This window comes from Alligator mississippiensis, chromosome 3, assembly GCF_030867095.1.
Source record: "Alligator mississippiensis isolate rAllMis1 chromosome 3, rAllMis1, whole genome shotgun sequence".
Lineage (NCBI taxonomy): Eukaryota > Metazoa > Chordata > Crocodylia > Alligatoridae > Alligator > Alligator mississippiensis.
Window position 1 is genome coordinate 276,929,196 of NC_081826.1, and position 27,662 is coordinate 276,956,857.

Genomic DNA, 27,662 nt, shown 5'->3' on the forward strand with positions numbered 1-27,662 from the left:
CTTGCAGTATTTGAGCTTACCAAGGTATTTCCGAGAGTTGAATTAGGAAATACTACAAGTTCTGAAGCCTTCTTTCATAAAATGTAACTTGTTTAACAGAGCCAGAGTATAAGTTTCAAGCATCTAGATGTTTCCTCCTAGTCAGCCTGTAACTTAATGCCTACATATCTGAAACAATCCATTTGGTAACATTGGAAATTGAGAACATGCTTAGCAATTGGAGCTTTGTAGAAAACAATTAAATAAAATGCAAGTCCCACAAATACAGCACAATACAGAGTGCAGAACAAACAGTACTACTCTCTTATCTCCTTTCAAGTCATTTTCTGCCCTTTCCAGCCTAGAGTCTTTAGTAAAAGACTCTAAAATCAAAGGAATCATTATGACTGCACAGGGTATTCCTCACCAGTGCTCTTGCCCTAAAGTATGGTGTCTCTCAGTGTCTTCACAGACTGCAGGGAGAAGTCTGGAGGCAAGACAGGGATGGGCAATGGGAAACTAACTAATAAGGTTAACCTCTCTAACCCAACAAATGGCATATCCAGAATGAGGAGACTATCTGCTGCGTAGGAGAACCATCCTGTGGCAATTGACATGTTCCGGTTTTCAGAATATGCCATCATGCTTTGACTTAGGGTGCAGACTGATGCAACAACTGAATTGTTCCTGATGCCTTTGAAATGTTTCAAAAGTAGCTGAAGTGTTCCAAAATAGAACCTCTGTAATTGAGGGGTTATTTGGTGCATTTCACTTTTTATTACTTCTGCATGGGGGAGGGAGGGAGAGTGGAAGAAGAGCCTGCCAGCTGTCCAACCCTCAGTTCCCACTCAAGGTCCCAGGGCACTGCTGGTTCCTGACTGAAAACCCCCATGCCTTCTCCTGGGATCCCTGCACCCAGGACTGTCCCCACTGGGCGTGTCTACATTTTATCTGAAATCAATTTACTTGTGAGTAAGCTATTCACAAGTAAACACTCCTGGGCAGGTGTCTACACATGCAGGGACATGGGAGCTGATTTGCAGCAAATCTGCTTCCATGTCTCTGCATATGTAGACACCAGCAGCAAATCTGCTCCCACTACCTGCAGCCCTGCAGTGTGCCCTGCCGCCACCAGGAGGAACTTGAGGCTCCCCCTGGGTGCTAACCAGGGCCTGGCAGGCAATGCTGGGCCAGGAGACAGCTGTCTTCTAGCCAGAGATGGGACATTGCTCTGTGCTCACAGGGGACTGTCTGCTGCTGGGGTGGGGACAATGTCCCCCTGCCCTGGCAGCAGGGAGCTCCCAGCCCCAGCTCCCTGATCAGGGCAGGGGGCTTAAAAAGAGCTGCAGGAGAGAGGCAGGTCATGGAATCATAGAATCACCAGGTCCCAGCTCCCTGCCCCAATCCTCCAGTGGGACAGCTAGCAACAAGCCCCCGGCTGGCCAGGGATTCCCCATCCAGCTCGGGCCTCACTACTAGCTGCCTCACAGCTGGATGGGGCAGACAGCTGGGACCTGCCCCACCACTGCAGCACTGTCCAAGCCCTACATCTCAATCACCTGATCAGGGCATGGGGCTGGGACTTGCCCCTGACTGAGTGTGAAGCTGGGTGGGGAACAGGCTGGAGAGCTTGTTCCCTGCTCAGCTCCGTAATCATGGAGATGGGTGGGAAACAGACTCCCCAGCTCATGTCAGCAGAGAGCTCCCAGCACCAGCTCTGTGACCACAGAGCCAGTACTGGGAGAGCCTTATCTCCCAGCCCGAGCTCTATGGTCATGGGCCTTGGACTGGGAGATCCTTCTCTCAGGATAGGTCTCCCAGCTCTGGCCCCGCAACCACAGAGCTTGTTCTGAGAAGGATCTCCCAGCCCAAGCCCTGCAATCCTGATCATGATCTCGAAAGGGGGGGGGGGGGGGAAGTCTTGGAGTTCCCTGCTGCCAGGACAGGGGGGACATAGTCCCTGTCTGGGCTCCAGTGGCAGAGCTCACCCCTGCAGCAGGAAGCTCCCGGAGGCAACGAGCAATCTCTCACCCCATGACGGCCAACTGACTAGAAGATTTGCTTCTGGTCATGTGTCCACATGAGCACTACTGCACTGTAACTACCCGCAAGTAAATTTGCTACTTACATTTGCAGGTAGCAAATTTAGTTGTGATTAGCAAGGTTTACTGTACAGCAAGCATGTGCACGTGTAGACACTCATGCTTACTGTGCAGTAAACTACACTACTTCACAGTAAAGCATTTAATTTAGATGCACCTACTGTCCCCCTGTCAGATCCCTGCTGACTCCCAGGGGCCTCACAGCCAACACAGCCAGAGCCAGGACATCTTCATTCAGTTGAGAAGGGGAAGGGAAAGGGAAAGTCTGGAGTATCAATCAGACTCCTAGAAGGGGAGCTGGGGAGTCCCCACAGTTCCCCCATCCCATTTACCTCTCCCCTCCAGGCTCCCTTCCATTCTACTTCCTGTCTCTGACTGCTGCTAGAGGAGGCTGCAGCATTTTGAAACATTCAAGCCAGCAAGCAGCAAAGGGCCATACGTATGTCACCTTGCTGATTTTTTTTTTCCTTTTTAAAATGTTTCCTAGTACATTTCACTTTGAAACACTTCAATTGTTACATCTGTCTGCACCCTTAGATGTGGCTGAGATAAAGGGAGTGTGGCTGGGAGACTAACGTGTGCAGCTGATCTTCAGTTGCCAGAACATCCCCTAGAAGCTCTGAACAACTGGACCTAAAAAAGGTGCCTTCAAGAAAATCATTTTTAAGCAGTAGACTAAACTGTTTTTTGAATCAGGGGAGCACAGAAGTGGCTCAATGCTACCTTCCCCTACTGCATGCCTGTCTAACACCAAGCACAAACAGAAATTAAGTATATTCACTATTCTAGGTCAGAGTCCATTCCTTCATTATGTGCCTTCCTGAGAAAAACATTGTAGAACTTTTCTTTTTATGATGTCAAGCGACAGTCCCAATTTAAGGGATTAAATGTGCTTTCAATAGCCAGCAGTAAATGCATACATATATATTTACATTTATTAAAATGGATTACTTAGAAAGTAATAGAGTATACATTTTAAGTAATATCCTGTAAAATAACGCAGTACAGGCCTCTGGTATGAGTAGAAGGCTGAAGTTTAGTTTTAGAATCCTACTGTGATTCATTAAACTCTTCACGCTATAGTTTGACATTTTTTATTTTGTCTAGTCTTTACAGCATTATATCCAGTTCACAAACATGAATCATTCAAAATGTCTGACTTCTATATCAGTATGTCTTGAGACCAACATAAGAACTCAATAAAAATAAATTAATTGGCCAAAGAACTATTAACACCAAGGCAATTACATGGTATTGATTCAGTTTTTTAATAACTTCCCAAGACTGCTGTATTGAAAGTTTTATTTTAATACATGTTTTTAAAATATGGTTCTCATTTGTAGAGGGGATGCTCTCAATTGTTATGAACCCTTCTATTGCTGCACTCTTAGAAAGATGAAGTCATATATAGTGCTCAGAATACCAAGAATACGACATTAGAAGCTAAAGGCACTTCTTGATAAAATCTAGTTAAGGAGTATTGTAGTAATTTCATTTACCCTTTTGTCTTTATGAAGATGACACAGTCAGGGATTAAACTTGAAGTGCACATATGCATTGATGAAGTGTTAGGGGTCAGATTAGACAATTTATTCCCAGAACAGTCCCAGTGATGTCAACAAAAATGTAGAGGACATGAAATACCTATACAATATACAAATACCTATATTCATTTTATATAATTTATAATTTTATATGTGCAATAAAATATAAATATAACAGGGCATTCTTTCTTGACATCAAATGCAGATGATGCTTATTGGAAGCGTATTATTAACAACATTTTAATGGCTGAGGGGGCAAGTGTTTTGTTTGTGTGAATGCATGAAACATTATTGCCTTTGGGGTATCTGCAGTAGTTCATGGAATCAGAAAACTTGGATCATAGTTTGTATTACAAAATATTGAGTCCCTTTATTTTTTACATTAACCAAAAGAGTTACAGATACTAGCCCTGTGTTTCTGTTTTCTTTAGAAAACTTTTAAATTATTCCTTTCTAGAGAGAACTTTTGGGGTAAAGTACATGGTTAACTGAAAGCATTTGGTGTTGTATCTAAATCTATGTGGGGTTTCTCTCTCCTTATTAAGAAACTATTCAGTGATGAGTGGGATGAAGAACTCTCTGGTGCATTACTCAGAGCAACTCATTTTGAGTTGTGAGTGATTAATTGGGTTGAAGAAAGACAAAGGGAGAGAAAAAGAAATGACATATTTGGGCATTCAAATATCAGCATTTATGCATGCAAAGTGGGATTTTACATGCATGAATGTAAATCTAAGCACCTAGGTACTGCTGATTTGGCTTTGAAGCCCTCCTGAATCTGTGTGTGCTAAAGCAAGGCATGTTTAGGACACTGACCAGAAAAGTGGTGGGTGATGGTGTTTATCGTTATACAATTAATGAACATTTTTACTCTAAAAGTTCTTTTCATTTATGTTTTCCCAGTGGTGGTCAAAGTGGAAGTGGACGTAAGTTTTACTTTTAATTCATCTGGGGAGGGGGGAAGGTTGTCTTTGTTTTGGTTTTTGTTTCTTTGTTGTTTACCTGCAGGTGCAGATCTGAACTATTTCTAAATAATGGTGTTATTAGTATGCTAAATATACTATAGCAAAGGACAAGCTACACCAAGCATTGACAGAATACACTTTCACTTCACCTGGATAAATCAGTATGTTCAACTCTGGATACAGGGGGACGTGTTGTTCCAGTCTCATTTTGCTATTCTAATCTGTGTTAATGCAATAGGTTCTCCTTGTTAAGAGCATCTTGACAGAACTAATCCACATTTAAAATGATTGAGTCAGCTAGTATTTGTTTTTCTGTGGCCTTGCTTGTTTATCCTAAAGGCTCAGATCAGATCATCCTCTCAGCTTACAGAGCAATTATCATGCTGTCACGGCGGGGTCCTCGCGGAGGGCCGTGATCTCCTTGAGGCCCTGTCACCCCGCGCTACTCTGGCCCAAGGGCACCCTCCATTCTCGCCCGCCACGTCTTGATGGAATATATGTAATAGGGAGGCTGCCTTGTGTTACCTCGAGCCTGTCCGCTCCTGGACCCCTCGTGGGTCTCCCCGTATAGTGGGCGCTACCCAAGCGCCCTAGCCTTATGGGCTATGCGTGGCTCCTACCTCCCCTGATACCACGCCCCAAGCCTCGCGGATGTAAAGGACGTTGTCCGGTCTGTCTCTACTGTGGCCCACCCTGGGCTCCCTCTCTCATGCCCAGCCTCTTGCTGGGACTCTCGTCTGGCCTACTCTGGGCCTCCCCTGCCGGTGTGGTTCCGCTCCGGGACTCTCTAGCGGGCCTCTGGTCCTATGGGCCAACCGCACAGATACCCTCCCTGACTCTGGCTCCCCGCGCTGCTACTCCCCGTCTTCTCAGGGGCAACCGCAGCGCCCTGCCTTGGTCTGAGGGGGATTGCCGCACTAGCCTGCGGCCGGGCTCGCTATGCCCGTGCGCCCACACTAGGCTACTCAATAATACACAAGGGCGTTCCCCCTCTCTGGGGCTCGCCGCGCCCACACTGGGCTACTCAATAATGTACAAGGGCGTTCCCCCTCTCTGGGGGCTCGCCGTGCCCACACTGGGCTACTCAATAATGTACAAGGGCGTTCCCCCTCTCTGGGGGCTCGCCGTGCCCACACTGGGCTACTCAATAATGTACAAGGGCGTTCCCCCTCTCTGGGGGCTCGCCGTGCCCACACTGGGCTACTCAATAAAACACGATGGCGTTCCCCCTCTCTGGGGGCTCGCCGCGCCCACACTGGGCTACTCAATAAAACACGATGGCGTTCCCCCTCTCTGGGGGCTCGCCGCGCCCACACTGGGCTACTCAATAACGTACAAGGGCGTTCCCCCTCTCTGGGGGCTCGCCGCGCCCACACTGGGCTACTCAATAACGTACAAGGGCGTTCCCCCTCTCTGGGGGCTCGCCGCGCCCACACTGGGCTACTCAGTAATACCGCCCCTTTCCTGGGGCCGGGGGGCTATGTTCCCCCCACACGCAATCCGGGGTCCCGGTCCCTGTCTGCAACCTACGGGTTGCGCCCGCGACCCACTGGCCGCGCTCCTCGCCGCCAGTTGCTCACGCACTGGCATGCAAGTAATTGAGGCCTCCTCCAACCCCTACAGCCTCGCCCAAGCCTCCGGGTGTAATAACACAAACACAAAGCAAAACCACAAGCCCCTAGGCTGTAACACAAATGCAAGCCACATAGCCATAACTCATCATCATAGCTCAAGCCTCCAGGGCTATCATGAGCTGTACTTGCAACTTAGGCTCCTTCCCATGTCTCGGCCAAGGGAGCTCCTGCCTCTCCGGCTGCTGGCAGAGAACTGCCAGCCTGGCTTCGGCCCTGGGCTTTATAAGGGCCAGGCCCTGCCCCCTACAGGCAGCTGGCTCCGCTTAGTTGCTCCAGCAACCCACAGCTGTGCTCATTTGGTTCTGCCAGGGCTCTCTCCCTGGCAGTTTCTCCTCTCTTAGGAGCAGGCACTAAGGTGCCCTGCGACACAGGCATGAAATTCCTTCTTGCCTGGTTGAAAGAAGATAATATAAAATAGGCATAGGTCTCAGTTAACAATCTGAGCAGAGAGATCATAATGGACTGGAGACTGGACTACACTTTTACTCCAAGAGTGCTGCCCACAGGTCAGAACGGAGGCCAATGGGAAGAAACTGCATTGCCCTTGCTTCGGATTTACTTCCTCTCTGGAGGAACAGAGAATCTCAGTCTCCAAGAATGGTGGACTGGTACCACCCACACATGAGATTCACGCAAAATATTAAAATTAAAAAAGCAAAAATCATGTCACTAAGTTGATCAGAAATAATGTCCCTGTTTTCCTCAAGTACTGTGTAAACATATTTGATCTCAATGTTCAACTGCTTATTACTGATGTTACTGTATATAGATGTCATGGGCTAGATTCCCCCATTGGTATAAATCAATATAGCTCTGTTGAGAAAAAAACTATGCTGATTTACATCAGCTGAGGATTTTTTCCTCCATATTTGCAAAGATGTCAGAAAAACAGTGCCTATGACATGCCACTGGCTTATATCTGACTATGACACAATTGGAGAACTCATGGATTATTTCACTGTTTGATTTTTTTAAGTGATGTTCCCACCTCCTCCCAGTACACAAGAAATTTATGAAGGAATGGAGGATGAAGATGTTAACATTAGGTAAGTCTTTTTATCACTTGACCATTTTAATTTTGTACCATAGTTTTGTCTTTATATTTTCATTTGGAATAACATTGAACAAGTAGTTGACCAGATCATTAGTGTAAATTCGCATGGGTCCATTGATTCAAAAAAGTCATCAATCTAGATGCCACTAAACTATTCCGGAGGTAAACTGACTCCACATCAAAAGAGCATGAATAGAGCTAAGAAAGAACTGAATTCTACTGTTCTTTTCAAGGTTGTTTTACAATCTTTTCAAGAATGGGATAATTAGTATGTAGAATGGATCAATATAAGAAGTTTTATCCATAGGCATCCTAAAAACTGCAGCTGTATAGAACTATCTTTAGAAAACAGTAATAGAGGATAAAACAATTTGAATGCTGGTTTGCGTACAAATAAAAGCAGAATACAAATAACTGACCTGGTAAGTGAATGAACCTAGAGGAGCTGGAAGATGTCTAAAAAAAGAGGGGAGCGGACTTGTTGACTTCTTCTTCTGCCCCCCATACATGGTTCAGCCCTATCAGAGAGATCTTCAGTGCAGACTTGTGCTTAATAACCCTCAGTTTTTTTCTAAATAAGTAATTCAGATCTTGTGTGCTTGTACAACCAATATAATTGGTTGCCAGTTCTACAATGAATTTAATTCAGGCAGATCTTTCCATTGCATGGAGCCAGTGGCTCTCACTTTTTTGCAGAATCAGAGCCAATGGCTCTTGTTCTAATACCATTTTTAATTTTAATTTTATTAAATACCAACACTGTAGATAATGTGTCTATTTTCATCTCATGTTATGTATATAATTCTCATGAATTAGAATTACATGCATCAACCAAGACTAAATAATGGCCCTGATAGAAAAAATATCTTTTTCTACATTGTGATAATTGCATGCATACTCCAAAGGTCTGTATCCCAGGATGAAGAAAAGAGTGATTCCTGGTCGTGGGGGCTTTTGAAGATGATAAAGGGCAAAGATGACAAAAAGAAAGGTGCACGAGAGAAAGCCAAAGTCAATGAGTCAGAAGATAATGGAGGTTCCTTGTAAGAATCTGCCATGAAAACACAGTGCACTATAACTAATTCTAATACAGTATTGATCACATGCTACTAACATGTTCTCATAGCAACCTAATGAGTCACCAATCAAATTGTATCTCAGAAAACAGATCATGTAAAAATATTGCTCTCCTCTCTCCTCTCTCTTCATAATATAATCATTCTATGCTAACAACTTGTATCTATTTACTGCATGAGCCCACTCACTAAAATAGTTTTTCTGTGAAAGGCACTGGTATATTCCAGCTACTTTATGATTCTCTGGTAACAAGATTTTCCTGTAAACTCAGCAGTAGCTTAAGTTTCTTTGGATCCCCAAAGCAGCGCAGAGTGACTGGCATCTACTTGTGATGCCTCATAAATATGAAATATGTGAATAAGAGGCAAAGGTGTTCTTTTCCTTTCACCTGCTCCTCTATTCAGATTCCCCTACAGCTCACAAAAGCAGCTTACTGATTCTAAAATGTTTGATGAAGCCACAAGTCACCTCTTTTTGATCCAGTCTTATTGTCATTGATTTCATGTCAATTACAATTTGTGAGTAATACTCCTCCTTGCCATAGGACCTGTGCAGCTCCCCTATTCTTACCTGTAACGAGGCAACTGTGGTAGACAAGCTATTGGTGGTTTTACTAGGCTGGTTCTGAACTAATTTACCTGACACTGTGATCAAAACACTGTATCAGGTGGCCAGTTAACTATCATTCCTAGTGTCACTGCAGCTGTTCAAAATTGGCTGGAAATGCAGCCCATATATGACGAACTATCTGTTGATATCTTCAATTAAGTCTATTTATCTGATTACAGTTTTCTAATGAAAATTATATTTTTTTCAGCATGTCTCCTTCAGCAAAGCAGGTTGCAAAAGGTGAGTAATAATCAAATATATTTTTTCATTGTTCTGTTTTCTTATTACTCCTTACAGCATAATATTAATAAAAACCCCCACACCGCAGTTTCTTGAAGTGCTGTACTCAGTCAGATCATTTAGAGGAAGAATATAAGAAACAAGGCAAATATTCTGTGTTGTGATATTAACAGAAACATAAGATGCGAAGACTGAATAATCTGTTTATACCATATCCAGAAGATGAATTTCAAAATAACTTGGCTGACCTGGCCTACCAACAAAAACATACAAATGATATTTTTATTCTATAAAAAGCATTAATAGAGAGTGTCATAACTTCCTGCTTATGATTTTTGCACATATATATTTTATTCATCCAAAAGTATAAATAGATACAGGTAAATAGAAATACTTCGTGCAAGGTTTTTTCAGGTATGCAATTACATGGCTATTTTTAAAACCAACCTTTTAACACAACAAACACTGATTCTATCTTTAGACCTATCTTTTTAAGACAATAAACACTGGTAAATATTGTCCCTGTTGTGGAATATTAAGCAAATTCTTAAAATTCTTGGTGCTGTTGCCTAGAACCAGAACTTACACTGTAAAGCATGCTCTATAAGCTTGGAATAAGGTATTAGATGTTAAACTTATCAAGTCAATACCTTAAAGAGTCATCACAGTAAATAAAGAGTTAAGTTCTATTTTAGAGGGGGGTTTTCTTATTTATGTTCAGGCCTCTTTCCACTGCTTTGGCAATGTAAAGTGGTCTTAAAATTAGCATAAATGTGATTCACGCCCACTTTCAGGCACCTTTATGCTGTTATCAAGTGGTGTAAATTGTCTTGAGTATAAATTAAAAATCAAGCCCTAAAAATATACCATTAGGTAGCACAGTGGGAAATGACCTAATTAAATCGAAGATTAAAGATTGCTGCGTTAGCCAACATGTGCTAAAACTTGTTTTAGTTTAAGCAGATTCAAATATCGGTGAATACCTATTATTAATAATAGAGAGTCTTATTCTGAAAAGACTGGCTGATTTCAGGGTAATCACAGTAGACAGTACAAAATTCAAAACTGCCTATCATACTATAAGACATGGATACAAATACAAGTACTTCAGCTAGTTCTTATCATTTTGACCCTCAACTTTAGACTGTAATTCATTTCCACAGGACTTCTTGTTAATTTACTATTGCTTTGAACCTTCCTATTTCAGATTCAGGGGGAGACAGTGATGTTTATGATGATGTGGATTCATCAGACTTCCCTCCTCCACCAGCAGAAATCAGGCAAGTGAAAATAAGAGTGATTCTTTTGGTGGAGAAATAGTTATTCTGCAACATGTTCAAAATATTTGAGAGTGGCTAGTTGTTACATCACTTAGTGCATCTACTTTGCTTGTTGCCGTTACTGGGGGTCTCTTTGTCCTCACCATTTTTGTTGCCCTCCACTGGACTCTCTCCAATTTGTCCACATCCTTTCTGTAGTGGGGGCCCAACACTGGACACAGTACTCCAGATGTGGCCTCACTAGTGCAGAATAGAGGGGAAGTATCACTTCCCTTGATCTGATGGCAACACTCCTACCAGTGCATCTGTTATGTTTCATACTGTTGGCTCATATTCAGCTTATAGTACACTGTTCCCCCAGGTCCTTTTCTGCAGAGTTGCTGCCCAGCCAGTCAGCCCCCAGCCTGTAGAGGTGCATGGGATTGTTCTGTCCAGAAGTCAGGGCACACTATAGTATAGATGTATTGTGCTGCTGGATGAGAGAACTACTAAATAAACAGCTTGTGGCAGGTCCCCCTATTTGACTTTCCTAAAGTGTAGCTCCAAAGAGAATGCACTTCACCATCCTAGTCAGGAGGCCAGAAAAACACAGTGCATCCCCTTGCAAAGGAAAGCCAGTGACCTGCCCAGCTTCTGGCTAGTTGAATGCCCACACCTCACCTGTCTATGAGGTTCTACTGGTTCCAGAATACAGAATCAAAGCTCAGCTTTCCACGTGGGAAGTAGGAAAGGGCAGTTAGGGAATTCAGTCTCTGCCACAACCCTACGGCACTAAGCAGATTGTGTGACAGACATGGAAATAACAATGTAGTTCAGCCTGGAATTTTGGATATGCAGGAGAACCTAGATCATGCATAACTAGATGTTTTGCAACCTACTTAATTTGCAGCAAGTTGCTAAATTAAGGATGAGCCACTCAGCTGGTTGCCGCAGTTTTTACTTCAAAGGGCTGCACTTCTCTACGCAGCTGGAGTCCATCAGTGATCCTCGACAATTGACTGGAGAAGTAGTGCCCATTGAAATAAAACCCACAGAAAACAGCTTGGCCATCTAGTGGACCAGTGCAGCTGTTTGCTGTGGCCCTATATGGCTCTCAGCTAGTTTGCAAACCCTCACCAATATCAGGGGTAAGGAACCAAACCCTGCAAGTATCCAGGTTCTACTGTACATATGTGTGGTGTTGCTTATCTGGAATGGTAAGGTTCTCATTGGATCATAGGAAAGTAGGGCTTGAAGGGACTCACAGGGTCATCTCATCCAGGCCAGATCATCCCTTACCAAACCATCCTGGCCAAGAGCCTGTCTAACCTGCACTTGAAAACTTGCAAGAAAGAGGTTTCCACAACTCCTCTAGGCATAGGTAGTGGGAGAAAATATTATTTTGGGGATGATAAGTGTACACACCCACCCACATCCCCCCCCCCCCCAGCAGGTAAGTCTCTGGAGGCAAAGTGGGGGGGGGGGGCAGATCAAGGCCCCTACAGTGAGGGAGGAAGTGGGGCAGGGGCTGGGGTGAATGGGGTAGTTGGTGCCTGGGCAGCTTGTCCAGGGTCTCCGGCCGTTGCATGCACCCAGGAGGAAGGACAGGGAGAACGTGCCCCCTGGATTTGTGCATTGGGTGGAGGTGGGCTGCCTGCTGTGGGCTGGGGCTCTGCACCCCACTGCCACTGCCTCGGGAGCCACATGATGTCATGTGCTTGCCACCGCCAGGCTGTGCCGCATCCCCTGTTCGCCCAGTGGCAGCAGGCACATGGCCGTTCAAGTAACTCACTAATGGGATATTTGTTACTCACTGGTTGCGTTACTTGAGACTAGAGCAAATCACAATGCAGTAAATATCACCATCTACATCTGCAGACATTTACTGTATAGTAATTTGCCCTAATTGCAAGTAAATTTGCTACCTGTAAATACAAGTAGCAAGTTTACTCGGGAGTAATTACTGTGTAGTACAGCACGTGTAGATGGCCGACTGGGAGCAAATGCGCTCCCAGTCAGCTGGGCAGCAAGGGGCAGGAGATTGCTCCCTGCCCCCAGGAGCAGCTGCTGGGGGGGGGCGCACCTCCATCAGAGCCTGGGTCTGAACAATGTCCCCCTGACCCGGCAGCAAGGAGCTACTAGTCCCCACTCTGCAATTGTGATCATGGAGCCAGGACGGGGGGGGATTCTTCTCTCTCAGCTCTGGCTCCATGATCAGGAAGTGGGAGCTGGAAGAATCTCTGTGACTAGGGAGTGGGAGCTGGGAGAATTTCCCAGCCCCTGCTCCCCAAACATGGAGCCAGGGCTGGGAGATAAGAATCTCCCAACCTCCACTCCATGATTGTGGAGTTAGGGATGGGAGCTCCCTCCTGCCAGGGCAGGAGGACATTATCCCTGCTCAGGCTCTGGTGGCAGAGCCTGTCCCAGCAGCAGGAAGCTCCAGGGAGTAATCTCCCAGCCCCTGCCAGGAGACAGCTGATTCCTGGCCCCCTGCTCCCTGCCAGGCCCTGAGCTAGTACCCAGGGAGAGCCTGGAGCTCCCCCTGGCTACTTAGGGGGCTGTTGCAGGGCCAGAGGAAGTGGGAGCGGACTGCTGTCAGGAGCAGCAAACCTGCTTTTGCTTCCCTGCACATGTAGACACCTTCTGGGGGTGGGTTTACTCTACACTAAACCCACCCTGGAGCATTAGCACATGTAGACATGCCCACTGTGTTGTATAGTGAGTATGTAAGTATCCTGATCAGAGCTCCAAAATGGCTTTTCTCACTTTTCTGATCTGTTTTTGGTACTTCTAAAATACTCAATCACAGGAGTACAATAAAAATACTGCATCACAGGAATATTAAACATGACGTAGCTTTGGAATAATTTTCCATATTTTGGATATTTGATCAATTTAAATCAGAACTCATTCATGCAATAAAAGTGAAAAACAAAAATAGTCTTACTTTTTATGTCTTTGAAATCTGCCTATATCGTGTAAGGGTGAAGTTGCATGTTACACTTAGACCATACTAAGGACACTTAAAAAAATGAGCATCCACATGTTAAACCTTGTTAACTTGTGCTAAGTGCCCTCTGAGTGTCTCAATGTTACATCACTTTAGGCAAGTGTTACTCTAGGACATGCTACCAAGCATATATTTGAGTAACTGCAGTCTGCTGTATAGAGATGAAATAAGCAATTGGGGGCACAGAAAGAAGTGACAATTTTCACCCAATCTGGCCACTGAAAGCCATCTATAGCTGTGACCAAACACAAGTGTGCAGCTGCAGACAGCTTAAAAATGGCTGATTTAGTGAAAATCTGAATCCTTATTGCATGAGGGGTCAAATGAAGACATTTCAAAACAGAGCTTCTTCTGACACTTGCGTCTGCCTCCCAGCCTCAAGCTGTTTTCAGAATGGAGGGGAGGGAAGGGAACAGAGAGAGTTTAGTTTAGGGTTTTTTTCAGTCCCACTGAAGGGTGGGGCAGGTGTATTGGAGCCCCCTGAGATGGGGGGGCTCCAATTCACCCACCCCACCCTCTAGCACCAGCTGAGGAACCCCTAAAATGAGCTCCCTCTGCTCCCTTTCCCCCTTCACATTCTGAAAATGTTTCAGCCTTGCAGGGAGAAGGGACCATTGCTAGAGGAAACTGGCTACAGGCTTGCAGCCAGCAGCTAGATTCCTCTCCCCCCTGGAACCAGAAATGAACTTCTGTTTGATCCCGGGGATTGTTTATAACTCAGAATGCTTCCTGCAAAGCAGTCTCAGTTACAGAGCTGCACTTGTGTCTGTGTCCTGCAGTCCTTCAGCATCCCAGGACGTACCACTCCCAACCTCTCCCTCCCACCCAGAGCAGGGATAGAAGGATAGAGTCCTGGCTCCTACCATACCCCTGCTTGTGAGCCCTCTGGTGGCAAATCTGAGCTGTGCAGGCAAGAAATTGGGTAAACCCTTAACATATGAGTGCTTACAGCATGTTCTAACTTTTTTAACACTGCTTTATATTTCCTAGATTTAGAATGGTCTAAGTTAGTAATGACCAACCTTTTGGGCCTACAGCCTGGATGAGTGGTAGCAGGTTGGTCCACAGGCTGAATCCCATCACTGAACCCAATCCAGCATGCAGTAGTGGCTCAGCTGGGGCTAGTGCACCTACACAGAAATAGATCAGCTGAGTCTGATCCAGCTACACAGGGCAGAAGCCTGATGTAGTACAACCTGATGTGGTACAACCTGACCGGGGTCAATGAAGCTGCACAGGACCAGGTGCTGGTCAGGCCATTCCCACACAGAAGTATTGGGCCCCAATTGGGCCATTTCTATGTAGCTTTATCAGGCCCCAACTGAATCCAACTGCATAGGAATGGGATCCAATCCCTCCATGCAGGGCTGGCCCAGGTGGGCCCTGATTCAGCCACATGGAGCTTGGAAATTTGGTGGTGGGGGAGTGGTAGTAGTGTTAATTGCCTCCACTCCCCTGCTGCCAGGTTTCCAGACCCCTTGGGAGTTCCACAGGCCAAATTACTTGACTCTGCAGGCTGAATCTGGCTCATAGGCTAAGGATTGAGCACCTCTGGTAAGTGTAACATATAACTTCATTCTAACATGCTTTGAGCAGTGAGTTGAATTAGATGTCCTGAAGTCCCTTACAGCTATATTTTTCTAGGATTCTACAATAAAAATACTTGTATTAATACTATAGGTTTAAAACAGGGTTGTCCAACTACTGTGTGGCCACTAGCCACTTAGAAGTTGGACAACCCTGGTGTAAATTTATATTGTAATGGAAATGATTAGAAAATGCAATTTTATTGAAAGATCTAAAAGATTATCACATGCTCTTAACTGTGTTCTATCTGTGACCTTACGTTTCAGTTCGACAATATTTAAGAAGTCATGGAAAACTGCAAGAGGCAAATCTGATGAGAAAGATGCACAGAAGTCTAAAAGGATGGAAAAGGAGGAGAAAGAGTTGAGAAAAAAGTTTAAAGTAGGTCTAATTTGAATGTAAACAAAAAATATTGTATATTTTATCATTCATACATGTGGCAATGATCTTTTGTCCCTGAAAGGTTTATTACTCCATTTTTGTGATTGCTTGAATAGTTTTAATGGCAGAATATTAACTCAACATAGCTTTATAAACTCTAGTCTTCTGTTTTTATTCCACAAAAATGTGCATCTTGGAAATTCTGTCCTAAGAAATCCCATTCAAATCAATGGGATAACAATAGCAGGTAAAGACATCTTGAACAAATGAAAGGCTTGAGGAGTCTGGGCCTTATTCATTAAGTCAGTACTTAACAATTAAATTAAGAAAAATAAAAGCAAAGCAACTAAGCAGTTTTAAGTTGCTTGAGGACCCAGAGTCAGCAAATACCTAGAATAGTAACTGGCACCTCAATAACTGCCAAAACAACATTAGCTAATTAATCCCTTAACAACCCTCCTCAGAAATAAGAAAATTGTATTATCCACACTTTTACAGATGAGGGAAATGACAGAGAATCTAACAGCTCAATAAATTCAGAAGTATGGAGAGGTCCTCTGTTTCCTGAAAAAAATCAGGGGTTGTAGCTGCTTAGCGTATTGGAAATCATAAATAGCTTATCCATGTCTTTATGATGAATCAGTGTCAGCTCATATTGGGATAAAGGAGATTTTGTGTGAACTGATTTAGTGCAGTGTTTGATTATGCATTTGACACTTTTCTAAAGTTACATTAAATGTTAACAAAATTACATTAGTAAATAATTCTATCTAAAGTTCTATTTATTAAAAATGTGTGTTCCTTTGGCAACGCAAAGGAAACGTTCCTCTTTCTGTGGTTGGCTTAGAAACAAAGGTTAGCTCAGAAATGTAGGTGTGCTTCCATCCAAACCTGCAGGATAGGTGGGTTAATTGTTCAGCATTGTCCTGCCTGATCTCAGTGAAGTCAATGGCAATGTAGACTAAATCTGAAAAATGTATGTCTAATAAATGTTACTATTTTTACATTTTAAAATGTCAGGTCTTCTGCTTAACTTCTGATACTGTCACATTAGGCATGAGTTAATAACAACTGTGCAATTCATACAGAATAACAACTTGTATTACTATATTGAAGGGACAACTGTATTCCAAAGTACCAGTATTAAAGAGATGTTGCATATGATTAGTAGCTGAAGTGAGATTTAGGCATTTAACCAATCTCAAAAGCTGTGTGATTTCTTTACTGAAATGCAGTAGAATTTTTTCCTCTTACACAACAAATAATAAAGTAATGATTAGTTCTCTTATAAGAGCCTGAAAGCACAGTGCATCCTCTTTCTCAAATTCTGCAGTATTTCGTACACCTATGACCTGGCTAGAAATAGAATAAAATAAGTAGCTTTATTGATGGTGCCAGTGGCAAGGAGGTTACGGGCTGAACGAGCAAAAAATGAGCTTGTACTCTGACTTCTAGAAGGGACTGAGTCAGCTCAGAGCTGGAACACATTGGAAAACAGTGTGGGAAAGTTTGCATTGCCATCGCCTGTGCTTTACTTGTTTGTTGGCTGGAAGGAGAATTTGGCTCTCCAGAGATGACAGTTCAGTACCATTCACTAAGACCAATTTCATTGCAAAAATCTTGAAGTTAATACACTTATTCAAAGACAGCTTACAAATTGCATGAGAAAAATAGCCTTTAGGGAAAGAAGTGATTTAATTAGATACACCTTGTATCAGTAGGAGTTTGCCCTGTGCGATTTTTGACTGACTGCCAGACAGTGTTCTCCATTATAAATTTGTCAATAATAATCCCAAGCATAAATGATGCTTATTGAAATAAAATACAGTATACAGTGCATTCACAGGGAGGTCCCGATGTTCAAACACTTTGGAATGCAGTTGTATCCGCTACACTCCGCAAGAGTGCAAGTGGGTTTTGCACCCTGGGTAGCAGTGGCAGCCATAGAGGTAGTCAATTTGACTGGGCTGGGAGTAGCAGCAGCTGCCAATCTTGTATCCTTACTCACTCATCCCTAGTTATGCCACTGATCCTCTAATTATACCTGCAATGTTGTGTTTGCATGTGCAAAGGCCAATCACAGTCAGTGACCAGGACAGCACACACAATTCCTTATGTAATTTTTTGAAAATCAGCCACTTAGAGCATATCCCAACAAGCGTGCACTTTGCAGTGTCTCAAAGCATGTGTACCTGTTAATTGCATTGCTAATTTGCAGCACAGCAGTTTTTTTGACACCAGAAGATCCTGATGTAAAAAAAACCCACCACTGAAAAAGTGGCACTGAGCACATGGCAGCTGTGTGCACCACCAAAAAGGGAACCTAACCGGATAGGCTCCAAGCAGCTGGATTGGTGTTGCTGCTGCCCTGGGAGGCCCCACAGGACCCCAGGTAAGGCTGTTGGGGCCAGCACAGGTGCTACCCCCCAGCCTCCCCTATCCCACCCAGGTCACTTTGCAGCACACCAGAGTGCGCGTGCAGGGGTGTGCCTGCGGACAAATATTTGTCCTGCAGGAAACATGTGCCCCTGCACATGCGTGCTTATCAGGATGCACCCTAAAGGTTCAGACACTGCAATATAAAGTAAAGCTAAAAACTGTGTGTAATGTTTGTATTAAGCATCTTTATTTTCTTTTTCCAGTTTGAAGGTGATATTAGAGTTCTTTACTGCACTACTGTTGCCCTGGATTTGTCTTCTAAAAAATGGGGAGCAAAAGACTTACAAGTGAAGCCAGGGGAGTCGGTTGAAGTTATACAAAGCACAGATGATACCAAGGTCTTGTGTAGGAATGAGGAAGGAAAATGTAAGTAAAATAACGAGTAGAACAGAGTGACAGATCTGGCAAGTAGAGAATGAGTTTACTGCATAACTTCAGTTATGACACCAAGTAGCCTACTTTGTTATGTTCAGTATTGATTGATGATCACTTTTTCTTTGTTTACTTAATGAATGACAGCATAGAGATTTCTTATATTTATAATCATCATCATCTCTTAGATTTTGTTAGGCACTGGTAAGAGACTGTCTGTCCTACACTTACATTCTACATAGACAAGACAGGTGTCTTGTCAGCAATCTTTTTTTTTTTATATTTAAACCTGAGATTAACAGGTTTGGGTAGGGGCATTTAGTTTTACTGCTTTGTTTTGCTTTTGCTGTTTCTCTGTCTCCATTTGCTACACAGTGTACAACAGCAATCCCACAGAGAATGAACAGAATGAGTGAAGTGGTAGGAGCTAAATTCACCCTCCCCTCACTGCCCAATATCATCTGTCCTCCCTAGTATTATCACTTGCCCCCATTCTTGCTGTAGATTTGTAGATTTAATTGTTGCAGTGAATTTCCCCCTTCAGCAGACTCCATCTCCAAAACAGCTGCATTTGGACATTCTGGCAGAATTCCAGAGGCTTTGTGGAGCTATCTGCCAGAGTGTAGGGAGGTGATCCTAAGTGTGGCTGCATGTAGGCCTTTCAAACGGTGGAGCGGCTTTGCTTGGCCCTTCTCAACGAGTGAATTCCATTGCACTCTTTTTTTAAGAATAACAAAGAAACACAAAATAATTGTGATGATGTTAGTGTTCTGTAATGTATTCCTCAAATCCCCGTGACAGGTTCAGCAATGACAGGAGCTACTGCTTTGCAATGCACAAAGGACAAATAAACAAAAATAACTTCACTGAATACCTCTGAACAGAAACCTGTCAACTTCCACATTAATTAGTGCCTCTCCAGGCTGGATCCTACCCCACTGAAGTCTATAGCAGCTTTGTTATTGATGTTAGTGGAGATGGTTTCATGCCTTTAAAATACTTATATTTTCTGTTGATTTTGGTGGAATAGTACAGGATATGGCATATAATGTGGTTCAGTAACTTCTTATAGTACATGATTATACTACTGGATTTTTTTTATGAATCCCAAATCAGATTTTAATACCTTGCTAATTTTCTAGCCTTTTTTAAAATTCAACTTAATTTTTACAGTTTTTACACTTACAACAGAAACTGAAGATGGCCAATACTGACAAGAATTTTAGAGAAATAACCTTCATATTTGCCATGCCAAGAGTAGTTATATGATAAATAATGCTTTAAAATGAGACAAGCGTACTGCAATAAAATCCCTGTGAAATCTGTAGCAACAAGCATCAGATATTAAGGACATTTCATGTCAGTTTTTTGCACATTAATTCTACCATTAAACTTTTAGTTGCTGCAGGCAATTAAGTTATACTGAGTATAGTATATGTCTTACCTCAGTGAGGAACTTGACAGAGATTTCACTGTAGCTTATGAATATAGATTAACTACACTGAAATACATAAAATGGTCCTAATTTATGCTAAAGTCCCCTTACACTGTTCCAGCTACACAGCTTGTGGGAGTTGATAGGAATCCCCCCATTCCCTTAAACTTGCTTTGGGTCAAATGTGGCAATAGAAGTGAACCTCAAAATGTTTGAAGGTATAATTTGTATCTACTTTAAGGCCCTTTTTATGTTACCAGAGTGGTAGCAAGAGGCCTTGGGATAATTGCAAATCAGGATCCCCAGTTTCATGAGGCAACTAAAAGCAGTTATATTGACAATCCCCTATATTCTGATATTATGTAAACTATATAATAGCAGCCCAGGCATTCATTGGGTTGCATGACTACAGCTGTGAGTATTATTGTGCAGATGGGGAAAATCCTTTCATTCAAATATGTCTGCCTTAGGAAAGAAAGAGAGAATTGTTTCAAAATGGAGAGTTTCTCCAAGGCCTCAGCAGGTTTCAATCCTGCAAAATCTTGGTCTCTACTGAGTGTCAGAGGGCACTGAGGGGGTGCCTGCTCCTTTAAGGGCAGAAGCCGTCTAGCAAAGGAGCCTTGCAGACTAGACAGAGCTCTACAGCTGTAGGTTGCCTGAGTAACAGGCTAACAAGGTAATTAGCCAGCACCTGCAGGCTGCCCAGAAGGAGGCAGAACCCAGGGAACATATAAGCTCAGGGCTGGTGCTAGCAGGGTCACTTTCTTGCTGGCAACTGCTAAGGGAAAGCTCCTACACAAGAGAGCTACCCGAAACATTGTGTTGCCTGCTTTGCTACCTCTAAGTGTGGTAAGACTCCAGGAGCTCACAAAGTACCCAGGGCTAAGGGGTACGCTATCCTAAAGGTGGAAGTTTGCCCTCTTAGAGGGGCAGAGTGCTGCCTTCATGGTTGTTGTTATGTTATAGCCCAGGGGCTGATGTTTGTGTTATTGTTTGAACCGCTGGGTTGGGATACAGCTAATTGGGGAGTTGGAGGTCTCATTAGTGCCCAGAGGTAGGCACACAATTGTGTAGAGCCCAAAGCCAGATGGGTGCAGCAGATTAGGGCCAGGGGCCTGATGACAAGAGGAGATTAATGAAAGCTGGTTTCTCAAAGCCAGGCTCAATGCATTGGGTCTAGGCTAGAGCTATATTAAAGGAGCTGAGGCTGAGTACGCCCCAGCAGAGGGTATAACACCCATGGGGCATGGTAGAGGGGAGGTTTGGAGCCACACAATTGACCCATAAGGCCTGAGGTGCCCCGTGCAGCACAGTGTTGTAGGGAGGCCTGGCAAAGGGCTCAAAGGCCAGTGATCTTAAGTGAAGTTCAGTGGACCGGGACCAAGTGAAGACCTGTGGGCAGCCTCCCAATTTATTTTACTAACAAGACGTGGGAGGTGAGATAAGAGAGTACCCTCAGGATGGAGCTTGCATGGTTGTAGAGATGCCAGGGGCATCACGGCCACCCTGGGGACCCCGCTGTGACACTGAGTTAAGAGGGTTAAAAGAAGACAAAGCCCACATCCTTTGCCTCCTTTAAGTGGTAGAAGTCTTTATGTGCAACTCTAACCCACCCTGCTCATGTCCTAGAAAACCATGAATGCATCTGTTTTTGTAACTGCCTTCATCTTAACTTGAAGACATCTGCCTCTCCTCATCCCATCACCCTTCTATTCCTTTCCACATAATTACCATTTCAACAAGAGGGATGAAGGCTGTCTCAGCCCTACCTAGTGCATAGCCTAATGACAAAGGCACTTTACTGGGATATGTGGGCTTAAAACTCCTCAGGATGAATGGGGTCTATAACCTACCTGGGTAAATGTCCTAACTACTTGACTACAGGACAAAAAGTATCCTGATGTCCTGATGTAATAAAGGTACACAATATGCAGCACCAAATCAAGCGCCTTTAGGGGTGAGAGTTCATACAGAAGCCTGACATTTCCTATTGGCTGCCTGTAGTACTCTGGAAAGAATGAGGCTGTCTGTTGCCATGGTGGAATAGGATTGGCTCACAGAGGTGCAATAAGCTGCCCAGGGAGAGGGCGGGAGAGCTATATACCTCCCTGAGTAGAATAGGATTGTACTCCTGAGGTGAGACGCACACTTTTGGCAGAACAGCTATGTAGACATAGACATCTAGTAAACACCATAGCATCTGGCACAAAATCCTTATAAGAAAACCTGCTTTTCATTCCTGTGAAATTCTTCATTATAAAAATGAAGGAAACAGAAACAGCAAAAGAATATACTAATAAATAAAACAGCATTTAATTAATATGATTTTCATGTAATCAATGGGACTAGATGTATGACTAAATCTTCACGGTGGTGTCCTTTGGTCCCGTATCAAGATATCTGCAGTTACATTTTTTTAATGGGCAAGTTGCAGTAGAAATTAAATAACTGCCCTTCATGACTACGGCAACATAGAAAAGATTAAACACAGATATTTTTCATAATATATCTTTAATCAGATATTACATATGTAGAAAAAATGAGCCATATTCTTAATAGCAAGAATTCTTGTTCCTTTCTTAGAGTAGGTCTGTTCTAATTTTAGTTTGAGAACCTAAGCTATGTAAAAGAACTGATGATTTGATTGCTGTCTTCTTTGCAGAGAAGTTGTCATTGCTTGATTAGCAGGAATCCTGTTTTTTTCTGATGAAAAAAAATCCCCAATTTTCTGATTTAAAAAAGTAACCCAAAATCCACATTTGTCCATCATCAAAATGAAACACTACAAATATATATCTATAGATAATCTATAATAATATATAGATATATATATATATTAGTGGTGTTTCATTTTGATGATAGAAAAATGTGGATTTGGGGTTACTTATTTAATACAAAAATTGGGGATTTTTTTTTTTTGATCAGAGAAAACCAGGATCCCTGTTGATAAGTCATGTAAAGCCATTGATAACCTCTAGTGTTCCAACTTTAGAAAATTTGTTAAATAGAGAATAATATTATTCCAGAATGTGACTGTATTTCTTTAACTAGTAACACTAATAAATTAAGACTAAAGGATCCCATAAATCTTAATAGCATCCAAATAATTATTTTATTACATTAAATTAGTTTTATTGCCCTTAAGGGAATGTTCAGTTCTGACCCATGAGATAAATTCTCTTTAAATAGTGTTACATAATGTACGTATTGATTTGTTGTGTCAGGGCCACAATAATTTGTTCTCTAAAGTCTGCCAGTGTCAAAGATTTCCTTATATGAGATGGGCATATTCTCTTACCTCAATAGAGACTAAGATTTTGCAGGACTGAAGCATGCCAAAGATTAACTAATGAAGTTTTGTCCTTGCAGTAGAGTAGCGGAGTATAGCGCAGAAACATTTCAAGCATCAGGGCAACTGGATTATAAAGAAGAGCTCTGAGTCAGCTACCAGATTATTTTTGCTACAGACTCCTGAGTTTTTAAAACTTAAATACATCTTGTGTATCAAGAAAAATAAACAAGAAAGGAAAGAACTCCCCTAGAGAAAATAATAAACTATGGGGTTTCATGCACATTGACTTGAAAGAACCAAAACAACTAGGAGAAAACCAGTGTCTGCTTCTGGTATATAATACCTTCTCAAAGTACAAGGGGGAGTCACAACCCAAGAAGATAAAAGAACTGATACAGTTAACATTGCATAAATGAAATAAAATGGAGTTGCAGACTCTGTTCTATTTCATTCTTTGATTTGGTATAAATTCCTCTACAGCACCCATCACTGAGTAGCTTTCACTAGTGTGTTAAGTGATGTGACTATCACCTGTGACATACTTCCTTTCTCGTTTGCCTGTTCATCTTCCAAGTTCCTTAAGATTATTTTTTAGTTTACAGATTTGTTGATATTTTTCTATGCGTGTCTGAGTGTTTGGTACATCCAATAGCATTGGTAGTGATCAGGAAAAGGAATTTTAAACCAAAAAGCTGCCAGGACCAGCTAACCAGAAAAAAACATTTCCTGAAAATGGAAAGACTAGGCTACACTCTTGATTTAGGAAGAAAATAGTCAGGGGGAAGCCAAAGTCTACTTCAGAGAAGTCTTCATAAAATTACAGAGAAACAAAATAACTTAGCCCTGCTTACAACCAATGTAATGGCTCATTAACTAGGGCATAGACTCACTGAAAGTATAACTTTAATCAATAAAACAGACGAAGTCACTTAGAAATTGTTCAGCAGGCTTCTGTTAAAAATAAACCCATGACAAAACCAAAGATCTAAAATCCCTAGAACTCCAGTGGTGTTCAAAATCTAAACCTGGATCCACAATGTGCAAGCAGCCCTTCTGAGAAGGGAACCTACATCTTGAACACGCATATCCCTGAATGTATATTTATTTCAAATCATGATCAGAAATTAGTTGCCTGAGGCTATCTTTATCTCCTTTATCTAGACTTCTGTATGTGTAATTCATATGCATCTGGGAGCTACTAAAGATCAGTTATTAAGAGAAAATGCCAGCACTTTTGTAGCTCCCAATTCAATGCAGTCCTTGGGGAGAATCACATAATGAGTTAGTTTAATTTGGATTGAATTAACCCTACATGACAATATCTGATGATACAAATCCAGTTACAAGAAACATTACCTTGATTGCATACAAAACACAAGAAGGTATGTTCATATAAAATCCATGAAGATGACAAACTATATGGATCCCTAAAATAAGCAGTGAGAATGAAAGCCTTATTTAATCAAGTAGCTATAGCTATATGGTATAGATATCTTAATTATTAGGTAAGCTCCTTCAAATCAACATTGAATTACTTTGATGGGACAGCTCTTGTGGGGGCAGAAGGTTTGGGGGTGCTTGTTAAAGCATTCATATACTAGCTGTAAATATACATGCTCTGGAACTTCTGTATGACTCATTGTGGGTTAATGGGCAGTTTTACCACCACAGGCTGCTTGGGTTCAATCTTCTTGAAACATCCAATAAAACAAAATGATATGAAATTCTGAGAGGTGTTTTGTGAATTATGTTAAAAGTTGTCCAATCAGACCCTGCCTCAGATCTGCTACTAACCAATTAAACAGTAAAACACTGATCCTGTATACTTGGGATTCCCCTTTGCTCATCACACCACTAGTGTTGTGTGCAACAGAAATTCACTACAGTGAAATGAGAGGAATGGCAACATGAGTAGACTTGTATATACTAGAACACTGAGGCTTGATTTAAATCTATAGATACTGTCACAGCGGGGTCCTCGCGGAGGGCCGTGATCTCCTTAAGGCCCTCTCACCACGCTACTCCGGCCCGAGGGCACCCTCCATTCTCGCCCGCCACTTCTTGATGGAATATATGTAATAGGGAGGCTGCCTTGTGTTTCCTCGGGCCTGTCAGCTCTTGGACCCCTCGTGGGTCTCCCTGTACAATGGCACTACCTAAGCGCCCCAGCCTTATGGGCTATGCGTGGCTCCTACCAGCCCCTAATACCACGCCCCAAGCCTCGCAGATGTAAAGGACGTTGTTCGGTCTATACGCCCGCTTCCCGGGCCTTCTCTCTAATGTGGCCCACTCTGGGCTCCCTCTCTCGTGCCCAGCCTCTTGCTGGGACTCTCGCCTGGCCCACTCTGGGCCACCCCTGCCGGTGTGGTTCCGCTCCGGGACTCTCCAGCGGGCCTCCGGTCCTATGGGCCAACCGCACGGACACCCTCTCTGACTCTGGCTCCCCGCGCTGCTACTCCCTGTCTTCTGAGGGGCAACCGCAGCGCCCTGCCTTGGTCTGAGGGGGATTGCCGCACTAGCCTGCGGCCGGGCTCGCTATGCCCGTGCGCCCACACTGGGCTACTCAACAAAGCACAATGGCGTTCCCCCTTTCTGGGGCTTGCCACGCCCACACTGGGCTACTCAATAACGTACCAGGGCGTTCCCCCTCTCTGGGGGCTCGCCGCGCCCACACTGGGCTACTCAATAAAACACAATGGCGTTCCCCCTCTCTGGGGCTCGCCGCGCCCACACTGGGCTACTCAATAACGTACAAGGGCGTTCCCCCTCTCTGGGGGCTCGCCACGCCCACACTGGGCTACTCAGTATGGCCCCGCTCTCTAGGGCTGCTCAGTATGGCGCTCCCCCCTTCTCTGGGGCTCGCCGTGCCCGCACTGGGCTACTCAGTAATACCGCCCCTTTCCTGGGGCCTGGGGCTATGCTCCCCCACACGCAATCCGGGGTCTCGGTCCCTGTCCGCAACCTACGGGTTGCGCCCACTGGCCGCGCTCCTCGCTGCCAGTTGCTCACGCGCTGGCGTGCGAGTAATTGAGGATAATGCGCCCTCTTGGTGCTAGGGCACCCCACACTCTCTGGGGTCCCTATAGTTGAGGCCTCCTCCAACCCCTACAGCCTCACCCAAGCCTCCGGGTGTAATAACACAACGCAAAACCACAAGCCCCTAGGCTGTAACACAAATGCAAGCCACCTGGCCATAACTCCTCATCATAGCTCAAGCCTCCAGGGCTATCCTGAGCTGTACTTGCAACTTAGGCTCCTTCCCATATCTCGGCCAAGGGAGCTCCTGCCTCTCCGGCTGCTGGCAGAGAACTGCCAGCCTGGCCTCAGCCCTGAGCTTTATAAGGGCCAGGCCCTGCCCCCTACAGGCAGCTGGCTCTGCTTGGTTGCTCCGGCAACCCACAGCTGTGCTCACTTGGTTCTGCCAGGGCTCTTTCCCTGGCAGTTTCTCCTCTCTTAGGAGCAGGCACTAAGGTGCCCTGCGACAGATACCTAAAGATGCCACCATAGTGTTGATAGGCGTGATTTAAATCTATAGATACCTAAAGATGCCACCATAGTGTTGATAGTGCTAATCAAATAATTATTTTAAAAACTTAAATCAAACAGTCACATTATTACAATATGATCCCAGATTCTCCTTGGCTACATCTTCCTATCTTCAATATTGCAAGTGTATACAACTGTATACTATCTTGTAATAGCTTATATATTTAAAAATGTCCTACTGAAATGGCTATTTTAAGAAAAAAAGAAAAACAATGTTAATATAATGTAAATGTACAAAATTGAAAATAAATGTTCTTATTTTATTAATTTTACAGATGGATATGTCCTCAGAAGCAATTTAGTTGAGAAGTAAGTACATAGTGATCTTGGCATTTGGTATAATATGTTCTTGCCCCTGTTGGAGACAGGATAATAGGCTAGATGGAGCATTGGCCTGACCCAGCATAGGAATTCTTATGTTCATTTTTGCCCTTAATTACTTACTAGGCAAGCAGAAGTTTAGATAAATACTTTACCATGTGATTTTTATTTCTTCGTGAAATATGTGACTACTCTTGAGATGTTTAAACTTAATAAAAATATGTTTTTGCTGGAAATTATCTGGGGACCTGCTCCTGCATTTCTTGTTCACAAATTTAGCACAGAGCCTAGAAAAAATAAACATGTTAATCCATCATTTGAAAGATGGCTCATAAATTATTATTAAACCACGCATTAAATAAATGTATTAGGGGCTGGCAGGGAGCAGGGGACCAGGAGATTGCTGACAGGAGATTGTTCCCTGCACCTGCTCTGTGATGGCAATTATGGAGCAGGGTTGGGAAAAATCTTCCTGCCCCCTGCCTCCACTCTGTGATCACCATCATGGAGCTGGGGCTGGGAACAGTCCTGCTGCCCCTGCTCTGCAATCCCCTTCACAGATCCTCTGCTGGGACAAGGAGCTCCCTGCTGCTGGGGCTGGGGGACCTTGTCCCTGCCTGGGCTCTGGTGGTAGAGCCCACTCCAGCAGCAGCTGGAGAAGCTCCTGGGGGCAGGAAGCAAAGATCTCCCACCCCCTGTTGCCTGGCTGACCGGGAGCAAAGATACTTGATTTAGTTGCTTAATACTAGACATGCGAGTAGTAGCTGCAATGGAACTACTTACAAGCATAAATAAGTGCATAAATAAATAACATGT

The 27,662-nt window shown here is 43.6% G+C and overlaps 1 protein-coding gene across 2 annotated transcripts in view; it reads left to right on the plus strand.

Moving 5' to 3' along the window:
* The window catches only part of FYB1 (FYN binding protein 1), a 91,991-nt gene that overhangs the window by 57,490 nt on the left and 6,839 nt on the right, over positions 1 to 27,662 (plus strand). For both annotated transcript variants that reach the window (XM_019495848.2, XM_019495849.2), the window contains exons 10-17: positions 4,529 to 4,551; positions 7,201 to 7,270; positions 8,184 to 8,321; positions 9,173 to 9,204; positions 10,412 to 10,484; positions 15,327 to 15,441; positions 18,084 to 18,246; positions 26,801 to 26,834. In XM_019495848.2, the coding sequence (XP_019351393.2) occupies positions 4,529 to 4,551; positions 7,201 to 7,270; positions 8,184 to 8,321; positions 9,173 to 9,204; positions 10,412 to 10,484; positions 15,327 to 15,441; positions 18,084 to 18,246; positions 26,801 to 26,834 (648 nt within the window). The remainder of the gene's footprint in view (positions 1 to 4,528; positions 4,552 to 7,200; positions 7,271 to 8,183; positions 8,322 to 9,172; positions 9,205 to 10,411; positions 10,485 to 15,326; positions 15,442 to 18,083; positions 18,247 to 26,800; positions 26,835 to 27,662) is intronic.